Source organism: Nicrophorus vespilloides, unplaced genomic scaffold (genome assembly GCF_001412225.1).
Source record: "Nicrophorus vespilloides isolate i.1.1-1 unplaced genomic scaffold, Nicve_v1.0, whole genome shotgun sequence".
NCBI classification, from domain to species: Eukaryota; Metazoa; Arthropoda; class Insecta; order Coleoptera; family Silphidae; genus Nicrophorus; species Nicrophorus vespilloides.
In genome coordinates this window covers 1-18107 of record NW_017096076.1, presented here as the reverse complement: position 1 = coordinate 18107, position 18107 = coordinate 1, and the positions used below count along the sequence as shown (strand labels likewise).

Here is an 18107-nt window from a genome sequence, read left to right as displayed (position 1 = left end):
ACTATATTAAAATCTCGACAACCATAATCCCGACTGTATCAGAATCTCGACAACCATAATCCTGACAAACATAATCCCGACTATATTAAAATTCCGACTGAATTAAATTCCGACTATATCGAAAATATCTACAATAACATTTTAAAATTATTTCGAAGCGTAGTCACATTTTGCAACATTTTTATTATTAATAACAATAAATTATTATTAATTTATTTGATTTTGTTGAATTATTAATAATAAACCTTAAAATTATGAAATAATCCCAAATATAATTAGATTATTAATTGTTGTTATTTATTATTAATAACAATTTAAAAGTGACTACGCTCCGGAATAATTTTGAAATGTTATTGAAGACATTTTTGATATAGTCGGAATTTTGATACAGTCGGGATTATGGTTGTCGGGATTTCAATACAGTCGGGATTTTGAACGTCGGGTTTTCAAACGTCGAGAATTAGATTGACGGTATTTCGGTTGGCGGGCTTGCGATTGCCACCGGTTATAAAGATATATATTTAAAAAATAGTCGTTTATTTATTTATATTTATCATGTCTAAGTTTATATTTAATATTTATTAAATTGCAAAAATCTTATAAATTATTTGAGGTAAGCGCATTGCAGCTTACCTTAGTACTATTGATTGTAATAAAAATAATAAAATACAAATGGCGGCATATTCAAATCTGGCGTTAATTTTGGGACACCATTTATAATAATTTTTGAATAGCATTTAAATTATATTAAGAGTTGATAACTGCTGGAAGGAGTAGAAAAGTATTAAAAATCAGTGTAATGAAATTTTTTTTTTTAAAGATTTATTTTCAAATGCTAACAATGCATTAAATAATAAGTATTTTCACTAATTCAAATAAAATTAAAACAGTAATTGTTACAAACAATAGAGGGCAGCAAGAATAGTACGAAACGTTGCGATTGTTTCGCGCGACAATGGCATCGATTCCGTTTGAACTAATTACTACGATGACATAATTAATTAAGAAGTAGAATCGTGGAAGGGCGACAGCGGCGGCGGTGATGAAAGCGCGACGTCGGGGGGTGGTTTTCGGTCCCTTTTGTTCCAATTTTATTCCAACCGTATTTTTACGCTTCGCTTTCATCCGTTCACGGGCTTCATCTTTGCTCCCCACAACTTGCCAATGTGTGTATGTTACGTTCGGGGCAATTTATTACTGGGGATTCATTGGGCAGCCTTACAAAATCCAACAACACACTCCACTCCACATACACTCTCTCTCTCTCTCTTTCTGTCTCTATAGCTAGCACAAAATCTCAGTTTCTCGATTAACTCATCTCCATCGCAACCATCCCTTAAATAGCGATGATGATGACGAGAGAGGAAAAAGATCGAAGTATTCAAACATAAAAGAAGATGCATTGATTCGAATACAATTATACAGTTAAGTGTGCCATGAAGGGATGAGGAGAGGAAGTGGATGGTAGAATATAAACGGAACTGGCAATATCCTGAGCGAAATCGAATTAAATTCAATTAGCAAGAGCAGATCCGGCCATTTTGGTCGGGAATCAATAATTGGGAACGGCCAATGGGCGGCTGGTTACTAGGGATGTAAAATGCTGCGACCACCAATCGCAGGTCGCGCCAAGCGTGCGTGGGGTGAGGGTCGTAGCGTTCCGTCACGCCCATCCCCCTCAATGGAACAAACGACCCCGGAGCAAATAAAACACGCTCTTTAACGCAATTATCATTCGCAGTTTTCTCCATTATTCTGGAGAATATTGTACATGATTTATAGCCCTTCAAAAGTAAATAATTATCTTTTTTTGTTGTTGTTAAATAATTAACATAAGAATCTGTATCAGTTCAAGTAACAATAATTTTTTTCAAATTTTTATTAGTCCTAATTTTGGTCAAACCCATGTTTGGGCAGTCTAAATACAATAAAAAAAACATTTTTTTTATTTCTATTAAAATAAAATTCAATAAGCAAATAGCAGCAATGTTAATTTGAATCACTTGACATGTTAATATAATTTAAGGGTCATTACATTTTACAACTAACATGACGTTAATTTAATATTACATATTTCAATAAAAGCGACAGTTCTTTAAATAAGTGTATGATGTCAGTAATATCAAAAAAAAAAACATGTTTCAGTTTCCACTGTTTATCTGTTTTGTTTTGTCCGGTTACACAGGTAATTAGTTATTTCAGGAAAATTACTTTTTTACTAGGCAAATTACACGTATAACAGCTAATTTATAGTATTTGCCTGAATTCATTTTATACACATATTTATGTGATACAAATAAAACAAATATTATAATGTCAAGCTATCTATATAAGTTGTATTCAGTTTATAATTTTCATCAAAACCATCGCAACTAAGTGTGCAAGTATGCGAGGAGATTTTGTTTAAATAAATACCATATCAAGTTATCTAAATTATATTTCAATTAATAATGTTCATCAAAACCGTCGCAACTAAATGCGAGAAGATTTTCTTTAAATTGAACTCATTATTTAGGAGATCAAATTAGCCATAACATATTAGAAATGGCGAAAGATGGAAAATACTATTTTTATATCTATTATAAAACATTCGGCAAAGTCCAAATTTCACTATAAGCGAAACACTTCAACATATGATCATTAAAACAGAATGTAAATCCAATAATTTACTACAGAGAGGAAAAAAAAGTATTTTCATTATAAATCTGTGGACAAAAGTATTATGCATCCTAAATTACATTTTAAAATGAACTTTTTTTTTACAAATATATTAATCACTTTAAGAATATATTTAAAATTATCCATGACAGTTACTTTTTAAAACTAAATAAATTAAAAAGAATACTAACAATGTATATTCCATTAATTTTTGACTCTATTGAAATAAGCGATATCATTAAGAAATTGCTTAAAAGGAAGAGAAGTTGTGCTTTTATAATCAACAAAATTAATTAGAATTATTATTATACTTTTGCTTAGAAACTAGTATGAATATTAGAAGAAGAAAAAACAGTATTTGTTGAAGTAGAAATACCTGAATGTTAATTTAAATTTGAATTAAATAAATATAAATGAGTATTATAAATTTGTTTGTTTTAGTAAAAAATGCGTGTGTCTGATATGAGAAATAAATATGCATAAGACATACCAACTCAAACAAAACACGTGATTTACTATTGTAATGTGCAGTTAGTAGTAATAATTGGTTGACATGGAAACCGATAACTTTGAAGCTGAACTGAGAGTTGTAATTGCACCATATATTATTCAGAAAAGTATACCAACTTAAGTAAATTTTTGTAACTGTATTTAGTAACAATAATTATTTGTTGACCTCATAGTTCCGTCAAGTTGCCGACGTTCTTTCTAAAAAAAAAAGCTTTCAAATCTAAAATTCCGAATTAGCTACAACTATCAAGATGTTAGACTTTATTCCACAAACTAAAATAAATCAAGAACAAAAGTGACACCTTGAACTCAGACTATTCTGAATCTCATGAGTTACAATGATAGACCATTCATTCCTTACCATCAATATATCATCCACCTAGATAGTTTTAAATGTAATGGCAGAAGTACCCTCGTTTCGGCGGAAACTGACAAAATTGTACACAAACTTAGTAAAGGTTTGAAAGTTAATAAGAATTTATACTTCTCAATTTAAATATACAAATAATAAAAAAAATAATGTTTCTGAGATATACGCATAACTTCGTACTCTCCAATTATGACGTCAATATCGTCTGGAGTAAAAGCGCAATGTAGATGCATCATTATAGTAGACATACTTAAAGCTTGAATCATACCTGTTTACTAGCATAATCCTATTTAGACTTCCAAAAAGAAAACTATACAGTGTATAAAGTTCATTGAGTTTGAGAAAAGATTAGTTAGTCTCTTGAAGAAAACCAATACAGTAATTCCTCGCATAGTTCTTTTTATACAGCAAAAACATTTTTGTGCAGTTTTAAACAGTCCGGTATATTGGCGTAACCGATTATCCGCACTATACAAGGTATTGTTGTACTACAAGAATTTATTTCTAATTACAATAAAGAACGGAATATAACTTTGATTTTTCTAGTCTTTTAGTACATTTTATATAAATCATTTATTCAGTTTGTTCATATTTTTACTAATTTCACATTATATATGAACATAGTGCGGCTTCCATCAATCCTGATTCACTAGTAGTTCACAAAACTGATTTTTTTATACATATTTTTTTTCCTTTTATAGAGTCAAGCCTCTTTTTGTGCGGTTTATTTTAAAACCGATTTGAAAACAAAAGTGTTTGATTAGTCCGGTTTTAAACTGTACTATTAATTTAAACCAAACTAATCGTAGGATTGTTTCGATTAATCCAGATGTTTGTAATATACTTACACTTATTCATTCTTTAGAAGAATATTATTTTTAATACTGTATTCAACTGTAAATTATTGCTGATATGTGTTTACGTTTCAGGAGGAATCGCGGCGCAGGAATCGGAATACCTGAGAGCGTTGTGTCAACGTGAAAGTCGTCCATCCTTGTCGCGCTCATCGCTTTTCGCATATCGTCGTTCTTGTTCCTGAGGCTGCGGAGTGGCTGCGAGAGGATGGATCCCAGTTACATACCTAACAACCCCCAGTTCGGGGTGCAACTCGAGTGCAATTGGACGCCCGCCGTGCAAAACCAGAACATCGGTTCCGTGGCCGCCGGTTCCGGCACGTGTCCTTCCATTTCAACACAGGACGATCTCTCTTGGACCACCGAAGACATGGGATCCTTTGCATTGCCCTTGGATTTAGAACCGTTACCATCGTTGTTTCCTTTCTCGCCCTGCTCTAATCCGAATAACATAGGTTACAAGTGAGTTTAATATCGATTAAATAATTACAATTATTGAACTTTTCTACAGGTGAAAATAGTAAAGCAAACAATAAATATAAATGAAAAACAAACACCTCTTACATTATTTATATTTGGAAATTATATATCAGAAAATAAGAATAAAATCTATATAATAAGTAAAAAAATATTAATGCGAAAATCCTTATTTATATAATTAAGCAAAAATTTAACAACACTTTTAGAACATTTTATTATTTATCATATTTATTATTTTGCTAATTACATCTTTTATTGAACCACAAATTCACATTTTTTCAAAATACTTAATATTATCCACAATTTTTCTTTTAATTCATTAAATATACACTTTGTTTTAAATATACAAGTAAAAGTTACAGATGAATATTATTTTTTAAACTTAATTTTTTCTTAATATTGGTGTTTAGATAGACATAAATTATTAACTTAAATATTAAATATTAACTTTAAATTATCTTTTATATCCTCAAAAATGTATGAGAGTTATCAAGAATAAATCATAAATAGTAAAGAATTTCAAATATTTGTAAATACTAGATAAAGATGAACTCATTGTTTTCATATATTATATAAAAGTTTTTTGAAGTTAATATAATATAAATGCTTATTACTTAAGTAAATCTAAATGAAATTAAATAGTAGTATTTTCTTATAAAATAATAACTTTCAATATCAATAAATGTATAAATATCTCCCATAGTTTTTCTTATTTTTTTAATATTAAACTTTGTTGCATTTGCATTTAATAAAAATATATTTTTTTCTAAATTTAACTAACTTTAGAAACTTATAATTTTCTTCCTGGAATGATTCATATTATCTTTGTCACATCTTTCGTTTTATTGTGTATAATTATTTTTCAATATACTCATTTCCTTTAAAATAATTTCAAGATTTATTATTTTTATGATAAGTTTATACCAATATAGAAATTTCACTTTATTTACCCGGCGCATCCATATAATATTTAAAACAAGCAAACAATAAATCTTTAATAATAATTATTGTTCAATTAAATATGTTTAAAAAAAATATACATAAACATTCAATAAATCTATTTTATTCATATTTTAAACCATAAATGAAATTATATAACATTTAGAGTTATAATGGGAGGTTTTACGGCCGTCGAATTGACTAAGTTTCAATCCGACGGCTTTTCTCTTTATACAATCAATATATATATTTTGTATGTATTTAGTTTCTTGATTAGTCCGATTTCAAAAAATCCGTTTTAACGTTTTCTTATAGAAACAAAAAGTTTTGTTTCCATGAAATGATTGGTAAATGTTAAATCTGTTTGAGTTATGCTATATTAAATTATATAAATATTATTTTCCGGACAAAAAACTGTGGTTAATTAGAATCTTAGCTTACATATTAATTTCAGTTTTTCCCTAATTTATTCTTTTTCTCTAAGCAATATTTAAATTATTATATAATTTCGCTGCTATTTTATCTAAAATTTACTTAATTTTCAAATTCCAAAAGTTTGGAGACTTCATTTGGGCGTAGAAATGCATTTCTTTTGGCCTAAAACGAAACGAAAATGAATTGATACAAACGAAGATCTGGGGACAAACTAAAGGCGATGAATGATTTCGATGAAATTTGGTACTTTTATTTACTATATGCCAAGTAATAAAATATCGCAAATAGAATTTCAAAATCACGCTTGGTTTAACAAAATAATTTTTAAATTCTATAGGGGCTAATTTAACAAAAAATATTGTTTGTAGTGAAATAGGAGAAGGATGGCTTAATTATTAAGAATATTTGTTTTTGAAAAAAATCTATTTTGTGAGAAAGAACTTATTAGGATGCGTTTGGGTACAAAAAATAATTTATTTTGAACCTGAAAGAAACAAAATAAATTGATGTTTTTCTTCGTAAAATAAATTCAACGATTTTGATGAAATTTAGTACTTTTATTTACAATATACCAAGTAATAAAATAGCACAAACAGAATTACACAATCACGCTTGTTTCAAAGAAATAAATTTTTAAATTTTATAGGTGTTGATTCAACAAAAAAAAATTTTTTTGCGTATAATAATTCTGGAGGAGACCATAATTCATATGAATGTTTGTTTGTGTTTTTTGCTTTTAAACGTAGAAATAAATTTATTTTCGACATGAAATGAACGATTTGAGCCGAAATAAATTCTCTACGAAATAATGGAACAAGTTAATTTTTTGACATTAATGAAAATAACAATAGAATAAATCAAAAAACATGCAAAATCATGTATTATTAATCAAAATAAATACTTTAATCTAGTAAATATAAACATGTACAATAATTAATCAAATTACACCTGTCCCTTGTTATACACAGTATTTTTTCTATACGTTTTCGCATTTATACGGATTAAAAAATATTAAATGAAAAAATAAATGTTGAGAATAACGTATCCATCGTTTTACACGTTTTCCCGGCGCATCCACCCAATAATGGAATTGCTTTTTCAACAGAACAGAGAATCAGTCAATTTTGTTGAGGGAGAACAAACAGCCATCAGATGTGGCCGACGTCCTTCTCTCATTGAAACATGCGGTGGTCCATCCCAGTCAGCAAGAAGCGCAGCACCAACACCAGCAGCAACAGCACATCTACCATCCTCAGGTGCTGCTTTCACCCGGCGGCTACACCAGCACCATATGCGAGCAACCCTTCAGTCCCCAAGCGCCTCCCATGTTTCCCAGTATGTCCGTAAACGTTTCAATGAATATGACCATGCACGGATACCATCCAGCTGCCACGAATTATCCACCCAACTCGGACATTTCGTACCCGCATCAGGTATGCAAAAAATAAACCGTATAGTTCTTGTAGTCTAATGTAATTTGCATTGATCAGGTCCAATGGAATTCTACGCCACAAGTGTCTACGCCTATGAGTTGCTACCAGACGCAGGGTCTTCTGAGCCCTACATACGGAGGAACAACGTATTCTTTCACTGCCGATTTCCGTCCACCGCAAGAAAACACGGCCATTTCCACGCAGTATAAACCGACGAATTTCAATGGAGTGCCGCCCCGACGGAGACACAGCATCTTCGAGGAGGACTCGCAAAAACCTAACGTTTGCCGAATTTGCGGTAAGTTTTTAATACACAATTTGTTTATTGTATCAAATGAAAGAATTTTATTATTATTATTTTATTACTTATCAAATCATTTTCTCCTAACATAATGGAAAAATAAGTTGTTACTATTTTTTTTGATAGTGAATTTGAAGTTAATGTTAGGGCCCGCTTCGTCCTGGCCTCTGGCTTTCAACATATTACAGAGATTTAAAAAAAAAACATAACATACAGAGACAAATACATTAAGAAAAGTGTAAAATAGAGTTGATCGAGAGTAGATATAATAAGGAAATTCTAAAGGATAAATTAGAGATTGAGGAATAAGCGAGAAATACCAACAAAAAAGTAAGCAAATCAAATCGGCAAATAAACCGAATACGAGATAAAACCCAAATAATTGTACTTATTCAGGAAATAGCAGTAGTTGAGCACATTTCAAATACTAAAACAACTAGAAGAAATAAGGCAAGAACTAACAACAAAATGCATACAATGACCATAAAGAGCAACAATAAACACATCTAAACTAAACTCAAATGCACACTAAAAAAAAATCTTGGTTTCGAGTTCAAGATATGAAGGATTGTTCTTAACGGTCATTGCTCTCGATGGAATCTGTTTAAGAACTATGTTTCAATTTGGTCATTTGTCGTGTCCCAGAGATGGAATTCTGGACACAGTGGAATATTGTCTGGTGTTGTCGTTTTGGAATCTCAGTAGTTAGGATTTAAATAATTCAATTGGTTTAAAACAAGTTTATTATAATTGGTACTCTTGGGGTCCTTTTCCAAGACAAGGTACTTACTTCGATGGGTTGAATAAGACTCTATCAGTCTTTAAAGGTTTTACTGAGGCGCCGTGGATGTCTCTAGTTCGTTAATACACTATATTAATAATAAAAATTACAATAATAATGGTTGGACACAACATATTGCCTTCGATGGAATCTGTTTATGAAGGATATGTTTCAATCGGTCATTGCACGCTTAGTGGTTGGACAAAAATAACATAAATTGCAGAAGAATCGTGCGTCGAAGGGCCGTAATCATAGAAAAAATCATAAAGGAAAGCAAATCATTATGATTGTAACAGATACGAGAAAGTAGGCTGCAAGAACCGATCCTACCGATTTACAAATAATAATTTGGTTGAATAAAAAATAGTGAATATTATTTTGACATATCCTCTCATATTAACGGCAATTTATATATGGATATCTTATAATTACGTAAGGCATTGAAATGATAAATCTCATTTTGATATTGATAGAATCGAATTCTATTAAGAAATGAAATTGTTAATATAATGAACGGTATAAAACTAGAGACGTAACATACTTGATTTACTAACCACAGGGAAGCAGACACCTAAATCCCATATATTGTCGCAAGTCAGGAAATGCCTCAAAACATTTTACTCATTGATAGAATATTTTGTCCTGTAACTTTACAGGTCTAATTTAGGCAACTTGTGTTCCGAAATTAGGCAGAGAAGTAATTACAAATATCCAGTTTGATCGTCCTTATATTTCCGATGAGTTTTTACATGTGTGCAGATTATATTGATACCCTTTTATAAGTTTTCGTTATTGTTGTATGTTATAGGTAAAAGTTATGCGAGACCAAGCACACTGAAGACTCATCTGAGAACGCACAGCGGAGAAAAACCATACCGTTGCATCGATTGCAACAAATCTTTTTCGCAAGCGGCGAACCTCACCGCCCATGTGAGGACGCACAGCGGTGAGAAGCCCTTCAGGTGTCCCGTCTGCGACCGTCGCTTCTCGCAGTCCTCCTCGGTGACAACTCACATGCGCACCCATTCCGGCGAACGACCGTACCGATGCAGACTCTGCAAGAAGGCCTTCTCCGACAGCAGCACCCTCACCAAACACCTACGCATTCATTCGGGAGAGAAGCCCTACGAGTGCAAGCTGTGTCTGCTCAGGTTCTCGCAGAGCGGCAACCTGAATAGGCACATGCGGGTCCACGGCACCGCCAACGGACATCTATCAATGACCACGGCTCCCTGACCCAAGAAGTACTATTCACATCAACCATTCTAGTCACCAGTATATATACATACACACACACAGAGACAGACGTTCGAGCGGAGAGATATATAACAGACGATAAGATATGAATACATCGAAATATACGAACTGTCACCGTAAGAAGTGTCAGACATGTTTTCCTGTTTCCTTTGATCTAGTCCAATTGAGGCATTACTTTCAATTTTTTTTGTAAATATGTAATAATTTAAATAAAGAATATTTTTTATTATACTTATTCTTTCATTTATATCATATTAATTATTTCATTTTTATTTAAAAATCTATTGACATCAAAATAACTCTCTACTTTAACAACCTAATTATTTTATAAAGATAGATTTAAGAGTAATTTTAATTTATTCTAATTTACTCTACTCTTCATTCTACATTACTCTACTTCTCATTCTACTTTTCCCTACTATTTATTGTATTTTACTCAACTTTTCATTCTATATTTCTCTACTGTTTATTGTATTTTACTTTACTTTTTATTCTACATTTCTCTACTCTTCATTATACATTACTCTACTTTTCTCTACTCTTTATTGTATTTTTCTCTACTTTTCATACTACATTTCTTTACTCTTTATTGTATTTTACTCTACATTTCTCTACTCTTTATTCTACATTACTCCACTCTTCATTCTACATTATTCTTCAATTTTCTTTACTCTACTCTACATTTTTACGCAATATTGTTATGTATGACGAAAAATTGATTATTTTCGACAATCGCAAGCATTCGCCACCAATAATTATGCCAAAACAGAATATTTATTCAAAAAAAATAATGGTGTTATTTTGGTAGTCCAACACTAGAGCTTCATGATACCTACTAAATCGATTACGGCGGATGTCTACTGTAACCAAATAGACGAAATGGTGAGGAGGCTTGGGATAAAGTAGCCCAAATTGATAAATATAGACAGGTCAAACTTTGCTTCTTGTTTTAGATATAATAAAACAAACTTTCAGTTTGTAAATAACGAAAAGATTATTTACATATTAATGAATATAACATGGTGTACAATTACAGTAATAAGTATTTAGCCACAAACCATTATTTTGCAAACTTCAATTAAACAATTGATTGGATTTAGCATTGCATTGAACAGTTCCGATTATTGTTGTGACAATCTCGGTATTTGCTCGCGTGACAATCGAGATAAATGTGGAATAACAATACGTATTTGCTTGACACGAATGCATTCATTAATCTGGATCGTATCGTATAAAAAGAAAAACGATGAAAGAGATCGAGTTAGAAATGAGAAAAAATGGACAGAAAAAGTCAATATCGATCGAGCGCAATAGGTGAGTAAGTGTAGTCTGCAACGAGAGCAATAATTCGATGTTTGATTTTTTATTTTAGTTTCAGTCGGATGCGTTTGTGCAGGTAGCATTTTGGCCTGGACGTCTCCAGTTCTTCTGCAGTTGTCCGACGTTGCATCCACTATTCAACCACCTCTAACGGAAACGGAAGGAGGTCTGGTGGGATCGATAGTAGCCATAGGAGCGATCACATCGGCCATACCATCCGGTTTGATTGCGGATAAATTGGGATTGAAGAGAACGCTGCTTTTGCTGTCAGCGATCTTCGCGGTCAGCTGTTTGGTAGTGGGTTCATCGGGGAGTTTAAAAATCCTCCTGTTTGGAAGGTTCTTAGGAGGATTCGCGAGCGGAGCCGCTTGCGTTTGCATACCAATGTATATAAGTGAGATAGCCGACGTTGAGATTCGCGGAATCCTGGGATCGTTCTTCCAACTGGGATTCTGCTTGGGTATCCTAGGAGTTAACTGCATCGGAGCACTGACGACTTGGAGAACGCTCTCCTACATCTTAACTACTCTGCCTGTGTTATACGCTGTTCTACTGTTTACCATCAAAGATCCGCCAAGACATCAACGCAATCGCAGCGATGGATGCTCCATAAGATCTGTACTCTTAAAAGAGAACTACAAACCTCTGCTGGTTTCTTTAGGTTTGGTCGCGTTTCAACAGCTGAGCGGTATCAACGCGATCATCTTTTATACCTCGCCCATCTTCTCGGCCAGTAAGAGCAACCTCTCACCACAAGTCTCCTCCATCATTGTCGCAGCCGTTCAACTAGTTTTCTCCATCATTTCGGCTTCAATCATCGAAAAGTTTAAACGCACATTCTACCTCTCCGTTTCTGGCAGCCTGATGTTCGTTTCGTTGCTAGTCCTTGGTTCGTATTTCCATTTCCACGAGATCCTCGCCGACTTCAGTTTCATCCCTTTGATATCGCTTATCGTCTTCATAATTGCCTACTGCGTCGGGTTTGGTCCGTTACCTTGGCTCATGCTTGCCGAAATGTTTCAACCGAGCTTCAAGAGCACTGGATGCGGAATTGCCACAATGTTCAATTGGACGATGGTCTTCGCAGTCACGGCTGCATTTCCGTTGGTCCGCAATAAGTACGGCGATAACTTTACGTTCTACCTTTTCGCCGCATTCAATCTGTTCGCGGTGCTTTTCACCATGAGCTACGTGCCGGAAACTAGAGGAAAGACAAGCGATGAAATTCGGAACTGCTTCGTTGGGCCCGACGTTGATTATGAAATGAACATTGAGGGAAAGCATCACCACAAAGCAGAATCGAGAAGATTTTGATCACATCTAATTGAATAATGTAATAATATTTATAGAATAAACATATTCATTGTCGACTGTTATTTGTAACGTCACAGAAAAGCAATGCTGTTTTCAATGCTAAATCTATGAAATCTTCACTCACGTCAATCAGTGCATTCCCAACACACTACAAAAATCTTGTACTTTTTTAAACGACATAAGGTTGGCTTAAAAATCCAAAAATTTAATTTTACTTGAACGTTTCATCTACAAAACTAAACTTTGAAAGTAATGACTGGTGCTCCATTGGTACGTTACACATAAGTTTTATAGCTTGCACCCCAAGCAAAGGAATTATACTTCATGATTCATCGATTTACCTTTGCTATCAAGACTCAGTAAATGCCTTTAAGAGAAACATGAACTCTGATCACGAAGATCTTTTTTTCTACACTGCAGTTAAGCCAATAAATGGTAGTTGCCTCAAGACCTCTGTAGTGATCATAACCTGGTGATTTCCTAAGTTTTATATCATGACAAATCACTTTCTCCGCCTGTGCTACTCTAAATGGAGCAAATACGCCTTCTGTTTATCACATCTCGCCCAACTATAGTCAGGTTTACGAAGTGGTGATTCCCTCAGTTTTGGTCGTTGTGTTAGTCTGGTTGCCCCCACAATGAATACTCAGTGGCATTAGTGGGTGAAAGGTCACTGAGGTACTCGTGCAACACTTCATTTTTCATATTTTTTAAGAGTTTTTTTTTAATCGTCTGGAACTATTTCGTATTAAAGCAGCAAAAACTGTCGCCGTAAAGTAAATCTTGGAAACTTTGCCATGTTTGAACACTTTTCTCGAAGACTGATGAATGGTAGACGGGACTTGTATGAAATCTTAGAAAGAAACTTATTGAATCTGAAATTCAACGATATTTCACTGAGTTCTCTGAACAATAAACTGCGTTAGTATGAAATCAATTTCATGTATCTTTAGATGTTACCAACATTCCCGAAGAAGTACAGAATGAATTTTTTCAGCTGCAAAATAACTTCTCAGCTTGTAATATATTTTATGAAAAATCGTTTTCTCAATTTTGGTTTTCATGCTTTATTTTCGAATATTAGTGCTATTCTACTTACCCCTGCGAAAGTTGATTGAAGATATTTTTTTTATATTTGGTATTTTTCGTGCGCGATAGCACCCGTCGTGTTCGAAATTGGGATTGAAGAGAACGCTGCTTTTGCTGCCAGCAATCTTCGCGGTCAGCTGTTTGGTGGTGGGCTCATCGGGGAGTTTCAAAATCCATATGGTGTATGTGCGTGGGAAACAACTGTATTCCGTGGAGCGCGTTGCTTACAAGGATTAAAAATTCTTGGACACCGTGGATTATCTCGTAGTTATGTCGTTATGGAGTCTTAGAGGGGTTTTTGAATATTAAATGCAATATTCTCAATTAACTTTATTGTATACATCGGAGTTTTATCGAGAAGTCATAGTTGATCTCATGGATTATTACATTCTCCTCTTAAGTTAGTATTTAGGAAGTAAGTGCTCTTCCTTCGGCACTCCAAGTAAGACTTCCTCTTAGTTCGACCCTCTAGCTAAGACTAAATTATATAATACAAAAATGTGTTCATTTCAAAAAATGGGCTGTGTGGGAGGTAAGGAAATCAGTTTTGAGCTTGTGGATTATTCAACCGTTTCTTTATCAAAGTGTAACCGTCCTTCGGAATGTTCCACAAGTTATTCTAAATAATCAGTTACAAGTATTCGTTTGTATATTTGATGGATACGTTAAATATGATTTGTAATAATTGAAAGGAAAATAGTAGACTTAACAAATATACATATTAGTTATACAATAGATGATAATAAATTGGTCGGCTCGACACTGTTGTCCATTTTTTTGGGGAAAATTCAAAACATGGACATGTGTAAGTTATTTTCTAACTTACACGATCTTTTAAAAATCAGTTTTTGTATAAACCCTAATTGGGAAGATATCAGTTAACAACAATATAATCAAGCATTCGCGCAGTTCGTGGATTATAAAGAATTCCTGAAGATCTTTTCAGACATTATGTTCAAAAAGATTTTCTTTCATAAAACTTGAATTAAGTAATTCAATTTTGATGAAACTTTATGTTGATTACAGTATGTATTTGAAAATTTTGTTGTAAAATAATAGAAATAATATCCCCATTTTACTTGTAGTAAGGATGTATACAATTAAACTTATATCCAAAAAAAAATCCTGTGGAAATATATACCACGGTGAAAATCTGTGTTTCCTTCATCGTAAGACTCTCCGATCTCTATCATCGAGCATCTTCAAAACATTGTTACTATGACATTTGATGACTATTGGCAATGATAGTATTTGTCGTTATTTAGTATGGGTATCGAAATCACCATAAAACTGTAACTAAACCGACTTATACAATAAACTACAACACAATTATAACTGGCAAAGATCATAGAAATAATGAGAAAAAACGTTAGAGTTAAGTGATAAGGCTAGACAAATTAAACAAAATTTGTTTTAAAATTCAATGTATTATCCAACAATTATGACCAAACGGAGTACCAACAGAGAATTTACAAAAAAAAAGTTGCTCCTCCAATTTAGCAAAACATTGATGACGTCGTTATACAAGGAATAATATAACTATTTTAAAACACTTTAGGAAAATGTCTTGTCATTAGAGCCCAGGAATTCTGGGCGTCATGCACAGACTTCAGAAGTAAAACAGTCTTCAGAATAAATGACTACTTTAGTTCGAGAGTGATGTCTGTTTACCAGAGAGTTTCTTCCCTCTGTAAAGTCTGGAGTTTTAATACCGAAGGACTGAGATTATAAACAATAAAATAAATTGCAAATCAAATCGTTCAAATTGCAGGCATTCCCGCTAAAACCTTTAAGTGAAGAAAGCTCATCTTATGTTCAACATTTCATATCCTCTCATACCCTTAACGGGTCGATTGAGTAGCTCACAGGTTTCGTCGACGGAGAGAATTAAGCATGTGGCTTCGCATGCGGCGGGGAGGTCTTGACAATTTCTTCCAAATCAACAGGAACATCGTCGTTAGACAAAAAATGAAAATGACAACATTTTTATGGATCTTTCCACCAAAGATTTGCACAGCCATAATGGTCTTATTTAGTAATAACTATAGAAAATGTTTTCGCTTATAGAATTTCTTAAATTGCTTCACTGAAAGTAGATTACCGATATCTTTCTGCTATTATTTTCATATATTAACTAAACAGAATGAAGACATGTGAATGAAAATGTTCTCGACACCCTGTCATCTTCTAAAAACTCTGCCCCTGGTTACGACCTTGTTACTAGAAAAATTTTAAAACTCATTTATCCAGATGTCCACTTCTTTATAGTTAAAATCTTTAACTTCTGTCTCGTCCGTCAATATATCTCTTGCGGAAGTACGGTATAATTGTTTGTATCCCCAAAAGTGATAGTGACCTTTCTCTCCCTTCCGGTTACCGTCCAATAACACTCTTCTCCGTTATCAGAAAATCCTTCGAATCCCTCATTAAAAACAAAATCCTTTCCCATCTAGATAATTCCATTCCCGCCTACCAGTTTACTTTCCGAGCTGGAAAGTCCACTATGCTTTCCCTTACTATCCTCGCTTCCAACTTCCAGACCTCTCACCTCGAATGGCAACTCGAGCGCTTTGTTCATTGACGTGTCCAGGCGTTCAGAGTCTGGCATCTTCTTTATAAACTATTCCTTCTAAATCTCCCACCTTACCTCATCAGCATCATCAAAAACATCCTAAATAATCGTTCCCTTAAAGTTAAGATCCGCAACTCCTTCTCCAGTTTCCTTTCCCCGCTTCAGAGTGTCCCGCAAGGCTCCCCTTTGTCTCCACTGTTATATAACCTTTTTTGTTGTGATATGTATAGCCCCAATCCCAATATCTTTGATCACAACCTCTATGTCCTCCAATACGCTGATGACACTACATTGATTTCCCACGCCTGTTTCCTTCAATCCTCTATTCTTAACCTTCAAAACATCCTATCCACGACCATTTTATGGTTTAAAAATGGCGTCTCAAAATTAACCCATCCAAGACCAAACTCCTTATTCCTTACCATCGGGGATATGCGATGTTAAATAATCATTCCATTTTCCCTTCACCACTTGTTAAATACCTTGGAATCTTTCTTGATCCTAAACTCAATCTCAATTCCCATTCCTAACAACTCAAATCCAAAATTAACCTTCCAAAACGAAAATAGTCCCTCTCCACGGCCGATACCTTTCCCTCTCCTTGAAATTTAAATGCAAACAGTCCAAAATAACATAAATTATTATTATTATTCGTTCATCAGTATAGTTTTCTATATAGTAATTTTTATTTTTTTATAGTTCTATGTAATATTAAAGAAGTTTTTAAGATTTGTTTCAAGAGAGTTTATTTAGTTATATTTTTCTATTTTTTTTGTGAAAATTCGAAAACCGCTTTTGTAGAAAAGTTTAAATTCGAAAACCGGTTTTTATAAAAACTGAAAAGATATTAATTGATTCCACTTTATTGAGTCAGCTATTTAACTCGAGTTATTAAGATGTTCGATTGGTCGAAAACATTCGTGGTTGTTGTTAGTTCACAGAACATGAGCTTAACCAGGATTTCCCAAAAGTTAATAAGTGTTCCGTGAAAACTGGAAATGAAATAATTACTAAATAATTAATGAATGTTCTTTCTCATTTATTAAAATTTTATTCAGTATGATTAAATAATTACATTCACTAAGTAAAGAACACGTTAATTATTAAAAAAATTGTTTAAGAAATAAAGTTAAAATTTCAATATTTATTTGGTTAAATAATATCACAAAATCAATTAGCCGTTTCGCAGGCATCTATCCAATCATTATAAACGTCTATAGGATCGGAGAGCACGTTTATAGTCGTTTGGTAATCCTCCATGCAAACTCTGCACGATATTCTCTGCGTCTATTTCTTCCCTTGTCCCTACACAAAAAAACGAAATTATTATTGATATTATTCGCACATTTCAATCCAACAAACTAACATTTTCACTTCACAAGACTGCTCGTGATTGCAGAACGGACAGTTGAACTCCTGATCGAGCGGTTCGATGGCCTTCTTCCTTGTCGGTGCTTGTCTTTTCGATTTTCTGCGACCCATTTTATAACAGTTTTCCAAAATAATAGCAAATACTGTTCTTTCGAGCTCGATAAATGATTAAGTGTAATATACTTATATGTAAACTTTTATTTAGTATTCTAAGATCAATGATTAGAACGTAAATAAAAATTCAGAGCGCAAGCATTAATTTTTGTTTGTTGCAATTACAATTCACAGCTAATTCGAAATGCCAATGGTAAAATGATTTTTGCAGACTTTCACCTGGTCAGAATAACTTCTGCTTGTCTACAAATCGTACAGTTTGCTCTCGATTCTTCTTGCGATTACCAACTTCTACTAACTACCTGTACC

The 18107-nt window shown here is 33.2% G+C and overlaps 2 protein-coding genes and 1 pseudogene across 2 annotated transcripts in view; 2 read left to right on the top strand and 1 right to left on the bottom strand.

Annotated features, from left to right (window-relative positions):
* Positions 1–10180, top strand: part of LOC108569413 (protein glass) — a 15384-nt gene extending 5204 nt beyond the window's left edge. The window contains exons 2-5 of the mRNA XM_017930956.1: positions 4468–4854; positions 7352–7679; positions 7737–7977; positions 9570–10180. Of these exons, the coding sequence (XP_017786445.1) occupies positions 4601–4854; positions 7352–7679; positions 7737–7977; positions 9570–9997 (1251 nt within the window). The 5' untranslated portion in view covers positions 4468–4600 and the 3' untranslated portion in view covers positions 9998–10180. The remainder of the gene's footprint in view (positions 1–4467; positions 4855–7351; positions 7680–7736; positions 7978–9569) is intronic.
* A 1115-nt stretch (positions 10181–11295) lies between these two features.
* Positions 11296–12652, top strand: LOC108569407 (facilitated trehalose transporter Tret1-like). The gene is made up of 2 exons (XM_017930948.1): positions 11296–11332; positions 11391–12652. Exons 1-2 carry the CDS (start codon positions 11296–11298, stop codon positions 12650–12652), a joined length of 1299 nt encoding a protein of 432 aa, XP_017786437.1.
* Positions 12653–17483: 4831 nt separating this feature from the next.
* LOC108569414 lies at positions 17484–17795 on the bottom strand (annotated as a pseudogene).
* Positions 17796–18107: the final 312 nt, after the last annotated feature.